General features: G+C 41.7%; 1 protein-coding gene across 2 annotated transcripts in view; it reads left to right on the top strand.

Annotated features, from left to right (window-relative positions):
• LOC138982063 (aldo-keto reductase family 1 member B1-like) overlaps window positions 1-18,395 on the top strand; it is a 34,808-nt gene extending 16,413 nt beyond the window's left edge. Inside the window, exons 9-10 of one of the 2 annotated variants that reach the window (XM_070355284.1) lie at window positions 6,751-6,833; window positions 17,281-18,395. In XM_070355284.1, coding sequence (XP_070211385.1) covers window positions 6,751-6,833; window positions 17,281-17,317 — 120 coding nt within the window. In that variant the 3' untranslated portion in view covers window positions 17,318-18,395. Of the gene's footprint in view, window positions 1-6,750; window positions 6,834-12,703; window positions 12,789-17,280 lie in introns of those variants that run through there. The other variant, XM_070355285.1, reaches the window with a different exon arrangement.
• The last annotated feature ends 227 nt before the right edge of the window (window positions 18,396-18,622 follow it).

Here is an 18,622-nt window from a genome sequence, read left to right as displayed (position 1 = left end):
AAGTTCACTTTTGGGTCTTTTTCAAATCTGTTTGATGCATCTTTTCTGTGACCATTGTGGCTATGCACTGACACACAAAAAGTGGAGAAAGGGGAGAAATGAAGATTTTTTCTTACTACACAACAGTCAGGGATTAGGGTTACATGTTTACATGTACATTGTCAAGAGGTCAAAACAAATTTTAAAAGCTGTTGGACACTGCACTAGTGTTGCTCTAATCAAGGCGAGTCTGGAACAATAGGTCCACCCCACCAAAAATTGAACATGGAATTAGTTATGAATTTTTTTAGCCTTTTGGCTTGGATACGGCCGAGTGAACAAGGTGGGAAAGGTTAGAAATAGTCATAACATGTTCACTTTTGGGTCTTTTTCAAATCTGTTTGATGCATCTTTTCTGTGACCATTGTGACTATATGCACTGACACTCAAAAAAGTGGAGAAAGGGGAAAAATGAAGATTTTTTCTTACAACACAACAGTCAGGGATAGCAGGGATTGTTGACATGTACATTGTCAAGAGGTCAAAACAAATTTTAAAAGCTGTTGGACACTGCACTAGTGTTGCTCTAATCAAGGCGAGTCTGGAACAATAGGTTAGTTATGAATTTTTTTTAGCCTTTTGGCTTGGGTACGGCCAAGTGAACAAGGTGGGAAAGGTTAGAAATAGTCATAACAAATTCAGTTTTGGGTCTTTTTCAAATCTGTTTGATGCATATTTTCTGTGACCATTGTGGCTATCCACTGGCACACAAAAAAGTGGAGAAAGGGGAGAAATGAAGATTTTTTCTTACTACACAACAGTCAGGGATTAGGATTACATGTTGACATGTACATTGTCAAGAGGTCAAAACAAATTTTAAAAGCTGTTGGACACTGCACTAGTTTTGCTCTAATCAAGGCGAGTCTGGAACAATAGGTCCACCCCACCAAAAAGTCAACATGGAATTAGTTATGATTTTTTAGCCTTTTTGCTTAGGTACGGCCAGTCAAAAAGATGAGAGGGGTTACAAATAGTCATAACAAGTTCAGTTTAGGGTCTTTTTCAAATCTGTTTGATGCATCTTGTCTGTGACCATTGTGGCTATGCACTCAAAGTCAAAAAAGTGCAGAAAGGTGACAAATGAAGATTTTTCCTTCTTACAAGACAATGTGTGATTTGGCACATTTTGCCTCAGTCTTTATCAAGAGCCTGTCTAACCCACTTTGAAGCTGTTGGAGACTGCAGTAGTGTTCCTTACATCAAGGCGAGTGCACAATGGTGCATTTCTACCCCCCCCCCCCTAATGTTCACTTTAATATCAATCAATCAATAGATATTCAGTCACAGTTTAACTAACTCATTCACCCTCATCACTCACTCATCCATCCATCACAACAACACTGTCTGATGCACACACTGCCTGCCTTCCGCACGCCGCTTCGCTTCGCAACAACAACAACACTGAAAACTCGCCGGGAAATACCCCCACGTACCACACGTGTGCTTGTTTCTTCCGACTAATATCAATTTTGGGAAAAAAGGACAAAACTGGATGAAAAATTCTACGGCCCCAGCAATCTCATTTATACTCTGAAAGGAGAACCGGAAGTGGCTGGTCCCCAGGTTTCGAAGTTGACCGATATTCCCACTAAAGTGACCTAGATCCTGAGACAGCCATCCAGTAGAATGTAGGTCCGTGGTCGAACTGACCTAATTCACACGACATAGTCTGCCAACGGGCCTTTCATTGAGTCGGGTTGCACAGTGAGCTTTGCCGTGTGTTTTGCATCTCACAAAATAGGCATTCCTAAATGTTCCACTTTCGACAGATATCCGCATAGGTCGGTGGTATAGCGCTGCGCTGCGTCCTGAAGTCGCTGGTTCAAGCCCCGCCAATGCTATCATTTTTTTATGAATCATGCGCGCTTTTCCTGTTCTGTTTATAAAATATGCTCTCTTTTTTTTTTTTGGGGGGGGGGGGGCAAGTTTTTGTGTGTGCTCATTAATATAAATAAATCGCAATTCAAGACTCAAATACTATAACATTTTTATGTCCTTATAAAATCAAGAATAAATGCCTTGTAGTGCCGGGCGGTTTGAAAAAAAATCTAATTCACATTAGTTCTGAATGGCACTAAAAACATCAAGACTTTTTTTGAGAAATCACTCACTGAAACGGACGCAGCACGCGCGCGTGCTTACACACACACACACACACACACACACACACACACACACATAAAACACACACACACACACACACACACACACACACACACACACACACACACACACACACACACACACACACACACACACACACACAAAATACGTAAGACAAAAGATCGAGCGATGTAGATAAATTAAGAGCTATATTTTTTCATGCAGATTGCGGACACCTCGCTTGAAAAACACACCTTTTGTTGTCACTTTCATTATTATTTCTTCTAAAACGTGCCTGTCAAGATACCCCGCGTACAATGTTCCATCACTCATGGCTGGTCCAAATGGTATTCGTCTTTACCCCCCGCGGGTTAGGGGGAAGAATTTACCCGATGCTCCCCAGCATGTTGTGGGAGGCGACTAACGGATTCTGTTTCTCCTTTTACCCTTGTTAGGTGTTTCTTGTATAGAGTATAGTCAGTTTTTGTAAAGATTTTGGTCAAGCAGTGTGTAAGAGGTGTTAAGTCCTTTGTACTGGAAACTTGCATTCTCCCAGTAAGGTGGTATATTGTGCTACGTTGCAGGCCCCTGGAGCAAATTTTTGATTGGTGCTTTTGTGAACAAGAAACAATTGACAGGTGGCTCTATCCCATCTCCCCCCTTTCCCCGTCGCGATATAACCTTCGTGGTTGAAAACGACGTTAAACACCAAATAAATAAAGAAAGAAAGTATTCGTCTTTCAACACAGGCACCACTGTATATACAGTAATACCGTCGTTTCAAATACTTTGCAACTCGTGTAACCCATGTGTAAAACGTGTGTCCGTACCCGTTTAATTGCACATAACACATCCACAAGGAAACAAACAGCTACCAACAAAATAAATGTGTTTTAATTGCGGCAATACAAAAGTCTGCAGGGTTAGCATCGAATTACTTCGACAGAATCTCGTTACACAGGTCTATAAGAACGGCATCTCTCGCTACGAGTCACTGAGTCGCTCATCAGTCATGTTGCCTAAAGACAAGTCTTTCTGCGTCTAAGCCTGATCTAGATTGACATTTTTGTTTCATCATATCTGATTAAAATGCAAAAAGAATTGACATAATACCAAGGTATGTTTCATACCTCAAAACATTTACACTTAGTGGTTTGCTTCAGTGGTTGGCCGCAACGAATTCCGCAGTGATCAATATCAAATCAGTACCTTTCTTTCTTTATTTGGTGTTTAACGTCGTTTTCAACCACGAAAGTTATATCGCGACGGGGAAAGGGGGGAGATCGGATAGAGCCACTTGTCAATTGTTTCTTGTTCACAAAAGCACTAATCAAAAATTTGCTCTAGGGGCTTGCAACGTAGTACAATATATTTACCTTACTGGGAGAATGCAAGTTTCCAGTATTTCTTACATACTGCTTGACTAAAATCTTTACAAAAATTGACTATATTCTATACAAGAAACTTAACAAGGGTAAAAGGAGAAACAGAATCCGTTAGTCGCCTCTCATGACATGCTGGGGAGCATCGGGTAAATTCTTCCCCCTAACCCGCGGGGGGGACCAAATCAGTACCTGGCGAGCGTTGGTCAGTATTGCAATTGATCACCAATAATGCTTTGGAATAAAAATGAATAGAATAAAATAAAACAAAACAAAGGAGAGTAAAGAAACAATCAAATAAAATTAAAACAATACCGCGCTGACAGGGCTCGAACATACGACCTGCCGACTCAAAACGCAGTACGCTAACCGTTGCGCTACATAGACATTCTTGCATTAGGGGAAAAAATAAACTAGTAATCCAAAAAAAGGTCAGAGGCATAGGCACCCGATATTGAACTCAGTACATTACAGAAGAGGAATTTTTTTCGTGTTTCTTTCACACATGTTTGGTTGTCTTTATAGAACCTTTTCTTGAACATATATTGGGGGTAAAGACACTGGTGATTTGTAAGTCTTCAAACCGGTGTCTTGTGCCTTTGGTTGTCTCCCAAGCTGTTTTGCAACTTTGAGGGTCTGACAGTGAAGGATTTAGGTCGGTCCCTCGCATGGTTTGATATGCACGAGGAAAACGGGGAATTACTGGGGGCTTTTTTTTTTTTTTACTTTTTCGTCCGGTAGACACTCGTTTTCATATGATGACACTGGGGTGGGACAATAATACTGTTTCTGATTTTCCTGCAAATACAATTTAACCATTCGTGGAATAAATTAGTACGACTCTGGAGTATTAAAACAAAACACCATGCCATTAGCGGGATACATTACTACATTTCGGCTCTGGAGTCAAAGAAAAACATTCCATTAGCGGAATACATCACAACATCTCGGCTCTGGAATCAAAGAAATACATTCCATTAGTGCAATACATCACAACATCTCGGCTCTGAAGTCAAAGAAATACATTCCATTAGTGGAATACATCACAACATCTCGGCTCTGGAATCAAAGAAATACATTCCATCATTGGAATACATTAATACGACTTGGCACTGGAATCAGAGATACATTCCATTAGTGCAATACATTAATACGACTCGGCACTGGAATCAGAGATACATTCCATTGGTGGAATACATAAATACGACTTGGCACTGGAATCAGAGATACATTCCATTGGTGCAATACATTAATACGACTTGGCACTGGATACAGAGATACATTCCATTAGTGGAATACATTAATACGGCTTGGCACTGGAATCAGAGATACATTCCATTGGTGGAATACATTAACACGACTCGGCACTGTAATCAGAGATACATTCCATCATTGGAATACATTAATACGACTTGGCACTGGAATCAGAAATACATTCCATTAATAATAATAATGCACACTTTTATAGCGCTATTCTAGAAAAATGTCTACTCTTAGCGCTTTACAATACATACATCGACCAAGCATACTATACACGCACAGGCAAAGAAACCGACCAAACATAACCAACAAACTATACATGCACAGGCAAAGAAAACGACCAACCATACAATACACGCACAGGCAAAGACAACGACCAAACATAAACAAACATACTATGACCAATCATAACCAACATACTATACGCGCGCAGGCAAAGTGGAAGACATTAATTATACGACTCGGCAGTGGAATCAGAGATACAGTCCATTAGTGGAATACATTAATACGACTTGGCACTGAAATCAGAGATACATTCCATTAGTGGAATACATTAATACGACTTGGCACTGGAATCAGAGATACATTTCATTAGTGCAATACATTAATACAACTCGGCTCTGGAATCAAAGAAATACTTTTCATCTGCCAAGTACATTAGTTCCATTAGTAAAATACATGAACGCGTCTCCGATCTGGAATCGACAAAGTGCATGTCATCAGTAGAGTACATTATCTCTTCTAAAATCAAGGAAATGTATTCTTCTTCTTCTTTGTTCATGGGCTGAAACTCCCACGTTCACTCATGTATTAGCACGTGTGGATTTGTACGTGTATGTACGTTTTTACCCCGCCATTTAGGCAGCCATACGACGCTTTCGGAGGAAGCTTGCTGGGTATTTTCGTGTTTCCATAACCCACCGAACTCTGAAATGGATTACAGGATCTTTTTCCGTGCGCACTTTGTCTTGTGCTTGCGTGTGCACACGAAAGGGGATAAGGCACTAGCTGGTCTGCACATAAGTTGACCTGGGAAATCGGAAAAATCTCCACCCTTAACCAACCAGGCGGCAGTGACCGGGATTTGAACTAACGACCTTCTGATTAGGAGGCCGATGTCTTACCACTACGCCACTGCGCCCGTCCAAATGTATTCGATCAGTGGAACACATTCCGTTGTCTCCCATCTAGAATCAAGGAAATATATTCCATCAGTGGAACACATTCGTACTTCTGCCATGTAAAATCAAAATCAATGTATTTCATTGGTAAACACAGTACAACGTTTCCGATCTGGAATCAAAGCAGCCATTTCATCAGTGGAACACATTCCCATGTCTCCCATCTGGTATCAAATAATGCATTCCATCGGTAAACACGTTACAACGTCTCCGATCTGGATTCAAAGAAAGCCATTTCATCAGTGGAAGACATTCCCACGTCTCAAATCTTGATTAAAAAAGGCTGCCTTCAGGCCGCGAAAGATAATACCTCTTAAATCCGATTTCACTATTTCGGGAAGCAGACGGGAATTAGCCTACTTTTCCGACTTTGAAAGATGGCAAAGCAAGATCTTCAGTCTCTTGTAGCCCACGTTTTCAATAGGAGACTAACAACAGCACTGTTAATAAATTTAAAAAAAATAAAAGTAGCTTGTCTTACTTTGTTTTGAACTTTTAAAGATTACATCAACCTCTTTTGTATCATGTTGTCTTGTTGTTTTCAACTTTGTTCTAAAAGAATGCATTAACCTTTTGGGTATTACGCAGATTTCTTTGTTTTGAGCTTTGTTGTGAAAGATTACGTCAACGTTTAAAACTTGTTGTTCTTAACTTTGTTTTTAAAGATAATATTAACCTCTTGTGCATACACACTTTTTGTTAAGAACTAGGGTATCATATAGAATTTTTGATGACCAAGAGCTCTTTTTAACGTGTCACGACCAGCGGTTTATTTTCGTTTTCAGATTTTTGATTTCACTTTATCTGAGGAAGAGATGTCATCCTTATCGTCGATGAACAAGAACAAACGGCTGGTCACCCTCGAAGTGTTAGTACAGACTTTTATTATAGATGGAAAAGGTGCGAACACATACACACACACACACACACACTAACACTACACTACACCACACTACACCACACCACACTACGATACACCACACCACACTACACCACACCACACTACACTACACCACACTACATACACCACACCACACTACACTACACTACACCACACTACACCACACCACACTACGATACACCACACCACACTACACCACACCACACTACACTACACCACACTACATACACCACACTGCATCACACCACACCACACTACACTACACCACACCACACTACACTACACCACACCACACTACGATACACCACACCACACTACGATACACCACACCACACTACACCACACCACACTACACTACACCACACTACATACACCACACTACATCACACCACACCACACTACACTACACCACACCACACTACACTACACCACACCACACTACGATACACCACACCACACTACACCACACCACACTACACTACACCACACTACATACACCACACTGCATCACACCACACCACACTACACTACACCACACCACACTACACCACACCACACTACGATACACCACACCACACTACACCACACCACACTACACTACACCACACTACATACACCACACTGCATCACACCACACCACACTACACTACACCACACCACACTACACTACACCACACCACACTACACCACACCACACCACACCACCCTACACTACACCACACAACACTACACCACACTACATTACACTACACTCCACCACACTACATTACACTACACTACTCCACAACAGACAGGTCCCCATAAGAAGTCTAGTCGAACTCTCTATGAGGCGAGTGAACGGTCAGCAGTTAAACCTAACAAGGGCCACGCGTTTCCGCGACACGCCGCTAGCCTTCCGGGTTGCTTTCGTCACTGGGCAGTGGTCACTGTACGTATCGCTGTCCTTGCAGTAACAGCTGACCAGTTCCCTTGGCCAATGAACAGTGGTCACTGTACGTATCGCCGTCCTTGCAGTAACAGCTGACCAGTTCCCTTGGCCAATGAACAGTGGTCACTGTACGTATCGCTGTCCTTGCTGTAACAGCTGACCAGTTCCCTTGGCCAATGAACAGTGGTCACTGTACGTATCGCCGTCCTTGCAGTAACAGCTGACCAGTTCCCTTGGCCAATGAACAGTGGTCACTGTACGTATCGCTGTCCTTGCTGTAACAGCTGACCAGTTCCCTTGGTCAATGAACAGTGGTCACTTTCATATTCCTGGCACCTTCCTTTCTGGCTGTGAAAGTGTAGTTGGGATGTCCTTAGAATCAAAAATCCAAGAAAGGTAAGTTGTTGGAACCTTTGTTATTGACAAAACAATACGTTACAGACACAGATATATCGACCCAACGGTCTTTTAAGTGCACAGCCAAACAATTAGTAACAAGAACTTAGCTTGATGGAATGTTCGGCCGCTTGTTGGGAAAGTACCAAGCGAATGAATAATTATATAATTCATTATTATAGCATGAATGATTGATATACATGTATCATCATTTATTTGCTTTGGACTTTCCCAGCAAGCGGCCGAACATTCCATCAAGCTAAGTTCTTGTTACTAACTGTGTGTCTGTGCATTTTAGAGACCGTTGGGTCGATGTATTTGTGACTGTAACGTATTGTTTTGTCAATAACAAAGGTTCCAACAACTTACCTTTCTTGTTTTCTTATTCTGAATTTTGGAGCGTTGGAAGTCTTTTTGTTTTTGGACTTGGGATGTCCTTAGATTAACGAAGGCTGGAAGTAGAAGAGGCTTCGTGCGTTTACTGTGACTTGCGCGTCTGAGTGAGAAGTAGGGGGGGGGGGGGAGAGAGAGAGGGAGAGGGAGAGAGAGAGAGAGAGAGAGAGAGAGAGAGAGAGAGAGAGAGAGGGAGAGAAGAGACAGAGAGAGAGACAGAGAGAGAGAGAGAGAGAGAGAGAGAGAGAGAGAGAGAGAGAGAGAGTGCCTGTGTGTGTGTGTGATTTATTATTGAAGAATTCCGTTATCGTCGGTTCTTTGTTCGTGAAGTTTGTATATATGTGTCTCAGACTCTTGAACTCAAATTTGTGTCTTTTTCTCCTCTTTCTTTTTCTTCAAATTTTCTTCTTCTCGTGAACGAACAATAGATAAGGAGCTTTAATTAAAAAGAAAACTTCGTTGTTGTTGTTGTTGTTGTTGTTGTTGTTGTTGTTGTTGTTGTTGTTGTTGTTGGGCACAGACTGCATGCATTCTGTTAACTGATGTCGATACTAAGTCAAAGAAGAGCATATAATAGCGTTCTGTTTTGTTGTCATGGCCAGATCTATTCGTATGTATTACAAAGTTCATGTTCCCCCTTTTGGCGTGCCCTTGCTTCAAAGCAATCGTGGCTGCAAATGACTGAGTGATCAGGAATCAGTTCAGGTCAAAGCAATTCTGTAGCCTTTCCTTTCAGGAGAAGAAATGAGGCGAGCAAATGTGACCTGGAATATCCATCAATTTGCAGCGTGCCTAATGTCACGAAGACGGGAAAATCAGATCTCGTAGGTCGATGAGTGGTTAACGGGGGGAGAGTCTAGGGCACTGAGTACTAAGGAATTTCATTGTGGATGTCGTTAATTCAGCTCAGAGTTTCTGACCTTTCGGCACGTGGGTTTCCCTCTCCATTCAGTGCACTTTAAGAAAGCTTGGACATTCTGATAATAGGCACGTGGGTTTCCCTCTCCATTCAGTGCACTTTAAGAGAGCTTGGACATTCTGACTGAATAGGCACGTGGGTTTCCCTCTCCATTCAGTGCACTTTTTAAGAGAGCTTGGACATTCTGACTGAATAGGCACGTGGGTTTCCCTCTCCATTCAGTGCACTTTTTAAGAGAGCTTGGACATTCTGACTGAATAGGCACGTGGGTTTCCCCTCTCCATTCAGTGCACTTTAAGAGAGCTTGGACATTCTGACTGAATAGGCACGTGGGTTTCCCCTCTCCATTCAGTGCACTTTAAGAGAGCTTGGACATTCTGACTGAATAGGCACGTGGGTTTCCCTCTCCACTCAGTGCACTTTAAGAGAGCTTGGACATTCTGACTGAATAGCATCAACTGCAAAGGCACAATGGACTATTTCGAATTAAAGAAGACAAGTTCAAGCATATTTGAAATCCGACATTGGTTCAGTGAAGGGATTGTCTTGTATTGTGTTTGTTTGTATAGCCATATCGTGTCTTGTCGTGCCTTGTTTTGTCTTGTCTCTCACACACAAAGCATGAGTATTACGACAAGGCAAAAGCACCAGTCAAAACCTCTCGAGTTAAAGCTTTTTCTTGATTCACTACTTGTAGAGCAGGTTGACGAACATCGTGTACTGGGCGTGATAGTTGATCAAGAATTAAAATTGCAATCTCATGTACGTCATATTTGTAAAACAAATAATAATAAATAAATAAAAGTGTTTAGAACTTGTTTCTGTTATCGAAGTAAAAGCAGTATGTAGATATATTACAACACTGAAACTTTTTCCATCATGCCCACATCTTATCCCACAGTAATTATGCATCAACTCTCTATGATGGGGTCTCCGATGTTCACTTAAAAAAAGTTGAACTCTCTACACCGAAGAGCAGCCAAATTCATATTAAATGGTCCACAAACGTCAGCTGATTTCAGTTAAAAACTCTTCACTTTCTTCCTTTAGTTAAACAGCTACAATTTAATAAAACTGTATTGATGTGTGCAGTATACCAAGGCGAAGTGCTCAATTATATATAGACCCTGCTTCCCACAGCCACCAAACGATACGGGTCAATCAATTTTCTATCACCAATACCCCGGATCGATGTGTACAAACCTTGTCTAGCCTTTTCTGGTTCCATGGTATGGAACTCACTTCCATCGGTTATTAGATCAATAACCTCGCTTAAGAGTTTATAAAAAGCTGTACATAAATATTACATACCTAAGAGGGAGAGAGAGAGATAGATAGATAGATAGAGAGAGAGAGAGAGAGAGAGAGAGAGAGAGAGAGAGAGAGAGAGAGAGAGAGAGAGAGAGAGAGAGAGAGAGAGAGAGAGAGAGATTTGTTTTCATATTGTCGTCCTGATCTTGACTATTATGAGTGGACTATTTGCGCCTCGATATTTTATTCATGTTCTTACGTTGTATGTTGTTTATTGTAATGCTGTATACACCACACCTGAGTTTCTCCTCGTTGAGATAATAAAGTGTTCTATGTCTATGTCTAATTAAAGCTGAGGTCTCTCTCTGATTATCCAGGGGGTTAGTGTTTGAAAAATAGGGCCGACTTTTGTAGAGCGAAGGCGGCCTGGAACCCGACCTACACTGCGTGCTCGCCCTTGACAGCGTCATTCCACGCTCGACGTTTCGCGCTGGTTTCTCCCTGTCTCTCTCACGGCTGAGCAAACTTTCTGAAAAGAGAAACGCCAAGACTGGAATTCGAACCGACGACATTAAGATTTTGGGTCCGACGTCTTAACCAAGCGGCTATTGCACCAGTAAAATGCCATACTTTGGATAAAAATACAAGTCAATTATGTATCGATCCATATGAGTTGGAACTCCGTTTACTTTTTAAGATTTAAAGGTCCTTGTCTACATTTTTATACCGAAATCGCCATTTGACCATTAAAATGCAGAGTCTATTATCTACAAATATCAACAATACACCCCCTTTCGATCAGGAAAGACGAAGCCAGTGTAGCCGTTTGAAAATTCATTGTAGTATTCCAGCGTAGTACTCATAGTAGGATATCCTTATTTGGAAAATGCCAAGAGCAAAACTTCTCTCAAATCCCGTGCATTTCGTGCGTTTAAAAAAAAGCGTGGACAGTGCTCCAATGTCAAACTGTTGCTGCACTTGTTTGGGCGTGACATGAATTTGATTGGTCAGTATTTTTAGGCAAAGCACATGTTCTCAGCAAACAGAAAACAAAATATTGGAAGCGTGAGTCACGCTACCCAAAAATAAAATCTTTTTTTACATATATTTTTTTTCTATAACTTTTTTCCCCATGGTTCATTCATCATCTGACATAACTTTTTAGCGAAATCTAACCATAAGATTATTGAAAAAAAGCAAAAATGTAGACGACCACCTTTAATGCACACAAATAATTATGCACTTTTTTTTGTTGATGTCGCCCTCTGTCGGTAAATTCAGCGTTCTTGTATGATTTGATGCTCCTGGTGCTTTCTTTTTCTAATCTTACGTGTTTTTCTCAGATTGCTTTTCTGTCTTTTTCTTCTGTGAATGAACCATGACATTTGGAAAGCTTTGGAATTGCCTCGTAAATCAAGGGAAGTTCGATTTCGTGCTCCCAAAGAATGTTGTTGCAGCGCGTTGATGTCTCTGTGCTTTTTGTCATGGACGAAAATTATAAGGAGAACATTTTTTACCGAAAATGTTAAGCTAGCGTGTAATGTGAAGCATTAGCGGTTTCTTATCAAGTTCATCCACAAAAGAAAAACACACAAAATGACGAAAATGTTAGTTCTTTTTCTCTTTGGCCACATATTCCACACGCAGAAAATACACGCACAGCCTTTCAAGAATTTTTTTCTCAGTTTTTAACCAAGGGAAATCGTGCCGTCATTTTTTTTTATCCATAACTGGTAAGTATGTGTTTTGAGGTCAAAAATGATTCTTCTGATGAAATCAAACACGCCTTCAGCTGAAGGAGGGGCAGTGGGGCACGAAGAAGCGTGGGGTGTAATCAAACCCAGAGAACCAATATTTACATTTTTGTGAATAAAACTGCGTGTTTTCAAAAATCCCACACTTCATGAGGCTATCAATATTATTTTCCATCAATTTTATTTTAAATTTCAGTTTGGGACAAAAAGGCTAAAGAAGAGATCCCTTGTGAAAGTGGGGGCTTCCTCAAAATAAAATAAGAAAATAAAATGAAAGTAAAGAGGTCATCAGTGTCAATAGCTACATTTTTTTTTCTTCTTCTTCTTCTTCTTTGTGTGTGTGTGTGTGTGTGTGTGTGTGTGTGTGTGTGTGTGTGTGTGTGTGTGTGTGTGTGTGTGTGTGTGTGTGTGTGTGTGTGTGTGTGTGTGTGTGTTTGTGTGTGTGTGTGTGTGTGTGTGTGCCTAACTTGCAGGACGGCCATTAGCCATCATATGATACAGACCATATTCTCAGCTCCTATAAACACACTTCAACGAAGGGCTGAGTATGATCGGTATTTGCTGCAACATACTTCATCAGCTGCTGTATCGTAGCTACAGGCAAGCTTTCCTTTCATCAGCGCCGTATTTTGGGTGGTGGGGATATTGGCCTTGGCGCTGCATGGACGGGGAGTGAAGTCTTTGTGTGAAGGGTTTCATGCAAGTCTTTGTGTGAAGGGTTTCATAAGGTGCTAGACTCTTTGGACTGTCCCAAGAGACGCGTTGGAAAATTGATGAGAACTCGACCACACATGATGAAGTTGCCCTGGAGAGACACCTCCGTTTCAATATCCTCATCTCTATCCCTACCCCTCATTGTGCCACCCCCCCCCCCCCCCCCCAACATCCCCGCTCCTCCCCTCCCTGTCACCAAAGAGGGGAAGCTCTTTGCTGTCACCTTCCACGTCTCCACATTACTCGCCGTCACCCTTCCCAATTCCCCCAAGCAGCCAAGATAAGGTGTGATTGGGATTGCAAGGAGATGATGTGTCCTATGACCCCTTCACCCCCACCTCTCCCTTACCAATACATATCATTTCCAGGGGCGGATCACATCATTTTTTTTTTAAATTGATAAAAATCAAGGAAAATGGAGCAATCTGGTGCAATTCTGAGCCGTAAGTTTGTCTTTATTTTCAATTTGGTTGTGTTGTTTTCCTCTTTTTTAATTTTTTTTTAGGCTAGGGGGGGGGGGGGGTGTTCCGGAAATCCCGGAAACCCCCCCTGGATCCGCCCCTGAATTTCTAAAATTCTTCTCTTTATAATCTATTCCTTGTAAAATACCACGACAGGAATTTAAACATAAGATTTACTAGGTACTACATGCATCCTCATCCACATCCTCCCTGCCCAAGTCCTCCCCCCCCCCCCCCACCTCTTCGTCCCCCTTCTCCAGACGTCCCTGAAAGTCTTGTGATTGGGTTTGTAAGATTATGTGTCCCGTGACTCCCCCATCCCCCCTTCTCCCACACCCCCTCCTCTCGCCCGCCCCTCCTCTCCCCTGCGCCTCCTCTCCCCTGCCCCTCCCAATCAGCCGTCCCCACGGCGGGCCAGTGAGGTGCATGATTGGGGCCATAGGAAGATGAAGTCATGCATCTTTGGCTGTGACAGAGACACGAGTCGGAAGTCTACAAGGGCTTCCCTGGGCCCCGCGTCACCTGGCGTTTCACGCTTGAAGGGTTTAGTGACGGGAAGGTCTTGGTTGTTTGTGTGCCTGATTGACCCCCTAGGTCTCTTCGTCTTGCTCAAGTTAGCTGCTCTCTCTCTGTGGGAAGTGTACTCCTTGTTGACCGTTTCCCATTTCTGCCGTTACGATGACCTTTTAAATTGTAATTTTACGTATTTAAAAACGTTGAAAAGTTTAATATTTGGTTCAGAACAAAAATATCGTGATTTAAATAGGACAACAGACAAAAAAAACTGCAATTGATTTTAGGAGGAAACCAAGTCTGATTGAAGATTTATTTTTAGATGGTATGGAGGTGGGATGTGTGAGTGAATACAATATCTTGGAACAGTGCAAGTTGCATTGCAAACTCTGTTCAACTGTTAAGGGCCCGGTCACACAGCGCCATGCCGATCACGCCAATCTGAAAAAGTTATCAAATCGGGGCATATCGCCGTCAAAATCCAGCACTTGGCACTTATACCCTAGTCACATAATATAGACGCCGCTTCTGCTACGACGGAAAAGTGTCCGAAAGCGTGGCCAATCGTGGGCCAAACGTGGCAGGATCTCCATGAGCGTGGTTAGGTCGGGGTGGGATCTGCCAGGTCGCGAAGCTGCACGCTCTCCCTGCGCTTATTTTGAACTGCACAAAACAAGCGTAGCCGGGTCTGGGCGCAGTACAATCGTGATGTAGGTTTTTTATATTTAGTCAAGTTTTGACTAAATATTTTAACATCGAGGGGGAATCGAAACGAGGGTCGGCGTGGTGTATGTGCGTGTGTGTGTCTGTGTGTCTGTGTGTCTGTGTGTGTGTGTGTGTGTGTGTGTGTGTAGAGCGATTCAGACTAAACTACTGGACCGATCTTTATGAAATTTGACATGAGAGTTCCTGGGTATGAAATCCCCGAACGTTTTTTTCATTTTTTTGATAAATGTCTTTGATGACGTCATATCCGGCTTTTCGTGAAAGTTGAGGCGGCACTGTCACGCACTCATTTTTCAACCAAATTGGTTGAAATTTTGGTCAAGTAATCTTCGACGAAGCCCGGACTTCGGTATTGCATTTCAGCTTGGTGGCTTAAAAATTAATTAATGACTTTGGTCATTAAAAATCTGAAAATTGTAAAAAAAAATAAAAATTTATAAAACGATCCAAATTTACGTTTATCTTATTCTCCATCATTTGCTGATTCCAAAAACATATAAATATGTTATATTCGGATTAAAAACAAGCTCTGAAAATTAAATATATAAAAATTATTATCAAAATTAAATTGTCGAAATCAATTTAAAAACACTTTCATCTTATTCCTTGTCGGTTCCTGATTCCAAAAACATATAGATATGATATGTTTGGATTAAAAACACGCTCAGAAAGTTAAAACAAAGAGAGGTACAGAAAAGCGTGCTATCGTTCTTAGCGCAACTACTACCCCGCTCTTCTTGTCAATTTCACTGCCTTTGCCATGAGCGGTGGACTGACGATGCTACGAGTATACGGTCTTGCTGAAAAATGGCATTGCGTTCAGTTTCATTCTGTGAGTTCGACAGCTACTTGACTAAATATTGTATTTTCGCCTTACGCGACTTGTTTTTTATTCGCCATGTGCTGGATTTTGACAGCGAGCCCCGACTTGATAACTTTTTCAGATCGGAGTGATCAGCATGGTCGTCGTAAAAACGAAGAGCTGTGTGACGGGGACCATAAAAAAGACTGCATCACGACTGTACTGCGCCCAGACCCGGTGTCACGAACTGAAAACTCTGCCTAAACAATCCTTCTCATTGCGGTCAATGGAGAGATTAATCAGGTCGTGAACAACCTAACCCTTACCCTAACCCTAAACCCTTACCCTAACCCTTACCCTAATCCTAATCCTAACCCTAACCCAAGGGTCGCATTTTTTAAGTCCAAGATTGGCGCATGCGCATTGACCGCAATGAGAAGGATTGTTCAGCAGAGGTTTCAGTTCGTGACACCGGCTACGCTTGTAATGTGCAGTTCTAAATAAGCGTAGGGAGAGCGTGCACTTTTACAACGGAGTAGAAGCGGCGTCTCTGTGTGACCGGGGTATAAATAAATAATCTTACTTGTAGCCATGTGATATCCTGCAACACAGGAGCTTGTATCAAATCGCCGGTCGATCATTATCTACAGTCCACTACTACGACATACTACTAAGTACTATATACTATACTATGTACTTAGTAGTATGTCGTAGTAGTGGACTGTAGATAATGATCGACCGGCGATTTGATACAAGCTCCTGTGTCCTGCAACGCTTGACATGTCATAATTTTAGATCTTTAGTTTCAAATGGCACTTTAAATGCTCACTTGCTGCACTGGAACTGACACACACACAGACACACAGACAAACACAAACACACACACACACACACACACACACACACACACACACACACACAAGAGGGAGAGAGAGTTAGAGAGAGAGAGAGAGAGAGAGAGAAGAAAAAAAGTGAGAGACAAAGAACCAATATTCTGTGTAGCGATAAAACCGCACTGGAAAGGCGTACACGCAAACACTTGTTGACAGTGACAGTGTGACAGGAAGATAGAGATAAAAGACAGAGACAGAGACAGAGACAGAGACAGAGACAGGAAGAGAGAGCGAGAGACAGACACACACAGAGGTCTTACGTGCGAGGAGTCCACCACTGGTCATAATTTTTATTTATTGAACCTGTCACTCGCAGGTTTATGTAAGCCCTCACATTTTCTATTTTCTGAGCAGTTATTATTGAAGACTGTCAGTTCCAGACTTGTACATGTTGTTGTCTATTCTTTACAAGTCAAAGACTTTTTTCTGAACACATTTCATTAAAAATAAAACCCTGTCAGTCTTAGACTTATGTACATTCTTTTAGGTTCCGTATATATATTTATATTCTGTATGCAGATATAAACCTTTCGTGTATTTTTAGATAAAATATAAACATTTTGTTTGTTTATATGATATAATATAATGAAATATAAATTAAATTGATTAGATCAAAAATATCAGTCCAAGGATTATGTACATGACATTTTCTCTTTCTTTCCAGGTTCAAAGATTTCCCAGAGTATCCGTTCAAGCTGTAATTGTATTCGCAAGCCGGCGAAGCCAGAAGGACAGGAGAGGGGGGAGGGACGGGGTGGGTGGTGAAGATTATTGACTGTTTTGTCTGTGTCCTTGACCTGCAGGGCAGAGGTCGCACGTGCTGCTAGTGTGTGTCCCGATATAGCCCCCTTGTCAATAGCCGACAAGGTGGTGGTAATGGCGCCTCTCTTTCCCGCTCTCAGCGTGCTTCCTGGCAAAGTGAAGTGAGCAATGAGAGGCTGTGTGTTTAGACAATTATTTAGAGTAGTCCTTGTGAGGGGGAGGGGAGGTTGTTATGGATTTCATGTTTTCCTGTAAAAGAAAAGAAATAAGAAACAAAATAAATTGACTATTCCAGAAGTAAAGTCATTCTCAGAGAGACGATAGCAAAGAAAAGACCAAGAAGTTGGTTTCATCAATACTTTTGTATATAAACAGAATGATCAGTGTAAAATAACCAGAAATAAGAAGCAAATTCAATTACACCATTCGAGAAGTGAAGTAATTCAACAGGGACGATAGAAAAGAACGGACCAAGATGTTGAATTCCATTAATGCTTGTGTATGATTAACAGAATGGTCCCAGTGAGTACATAAAGGAAAGCCAAGCTGTTCAGAACATGGAGAACGCGTGGTCCTTTTTCGTAAACGGAAACGAAACACTGGTGTGTGAATGTTGGCATGAAATAGAGAAGACTGTTGAACATCTTTTTAAACACTGAGTCACGCTCTCATTTTTTCCACCACACAAATAAATCATTGCAGTGTCCATTGACGTCAAACCTAATGAGTTAGACTTATATTGTGTCCTGTTTCAGTATATCAATCACATGTGTAATGAATATTCACGCTTCAATTAGCATCATGAATGTAACGAATTTGACTTTTAACCAGTACCGGACCACAGTAACATTGTATCTGTGTGTTTCTTTCTTCATTGCATTCCATCAGCTTCATTTCCTTCTTTTCTGTTTCATACATTTCCCCACACAGCAAATGAATCCTCTGTCTCTCTCTGTTTCAGGCCTGATTTTTTGTTTTGTCAGACTCGTTCAAAAAAGAAATAATTCATATACAATTTTCATCGTCTTTGTCTTGAGTCCGACACACACACACCCGTGCACACGTTCGTACGCGCACACACACACACACACACACACACACACACACACACATATACACTGCACACACACACATATATACACACACACACACACACACACACACACACACACACACACACACACAACCACAGCTAACAGCAAAACCACAAAAACGGGAAATATCTTTGTAAGAAGTTTATCTTT

The sequence above is a fragment of the Littorina saxatilis genome, linkage group LG12, assembly GCF_037325665.1.
Source record: "Littorina saxatilis isolate snail1 linkage group LG12, US_GU_Lsax_2.0, whole genome shotgun sequence".
NCBI classification, from domain to species: Eukaryota; Metazoa; Mollusca; class Gastropoda; order Littorinimorpha; family Littorinidae; genus Littorina; species Littorina saxatilis.
The sequence above is the reverse complement of the archived record's forward strand: the minus strand, read 5'-3'. Positions and strand labels throughout refer to the sequence as shown.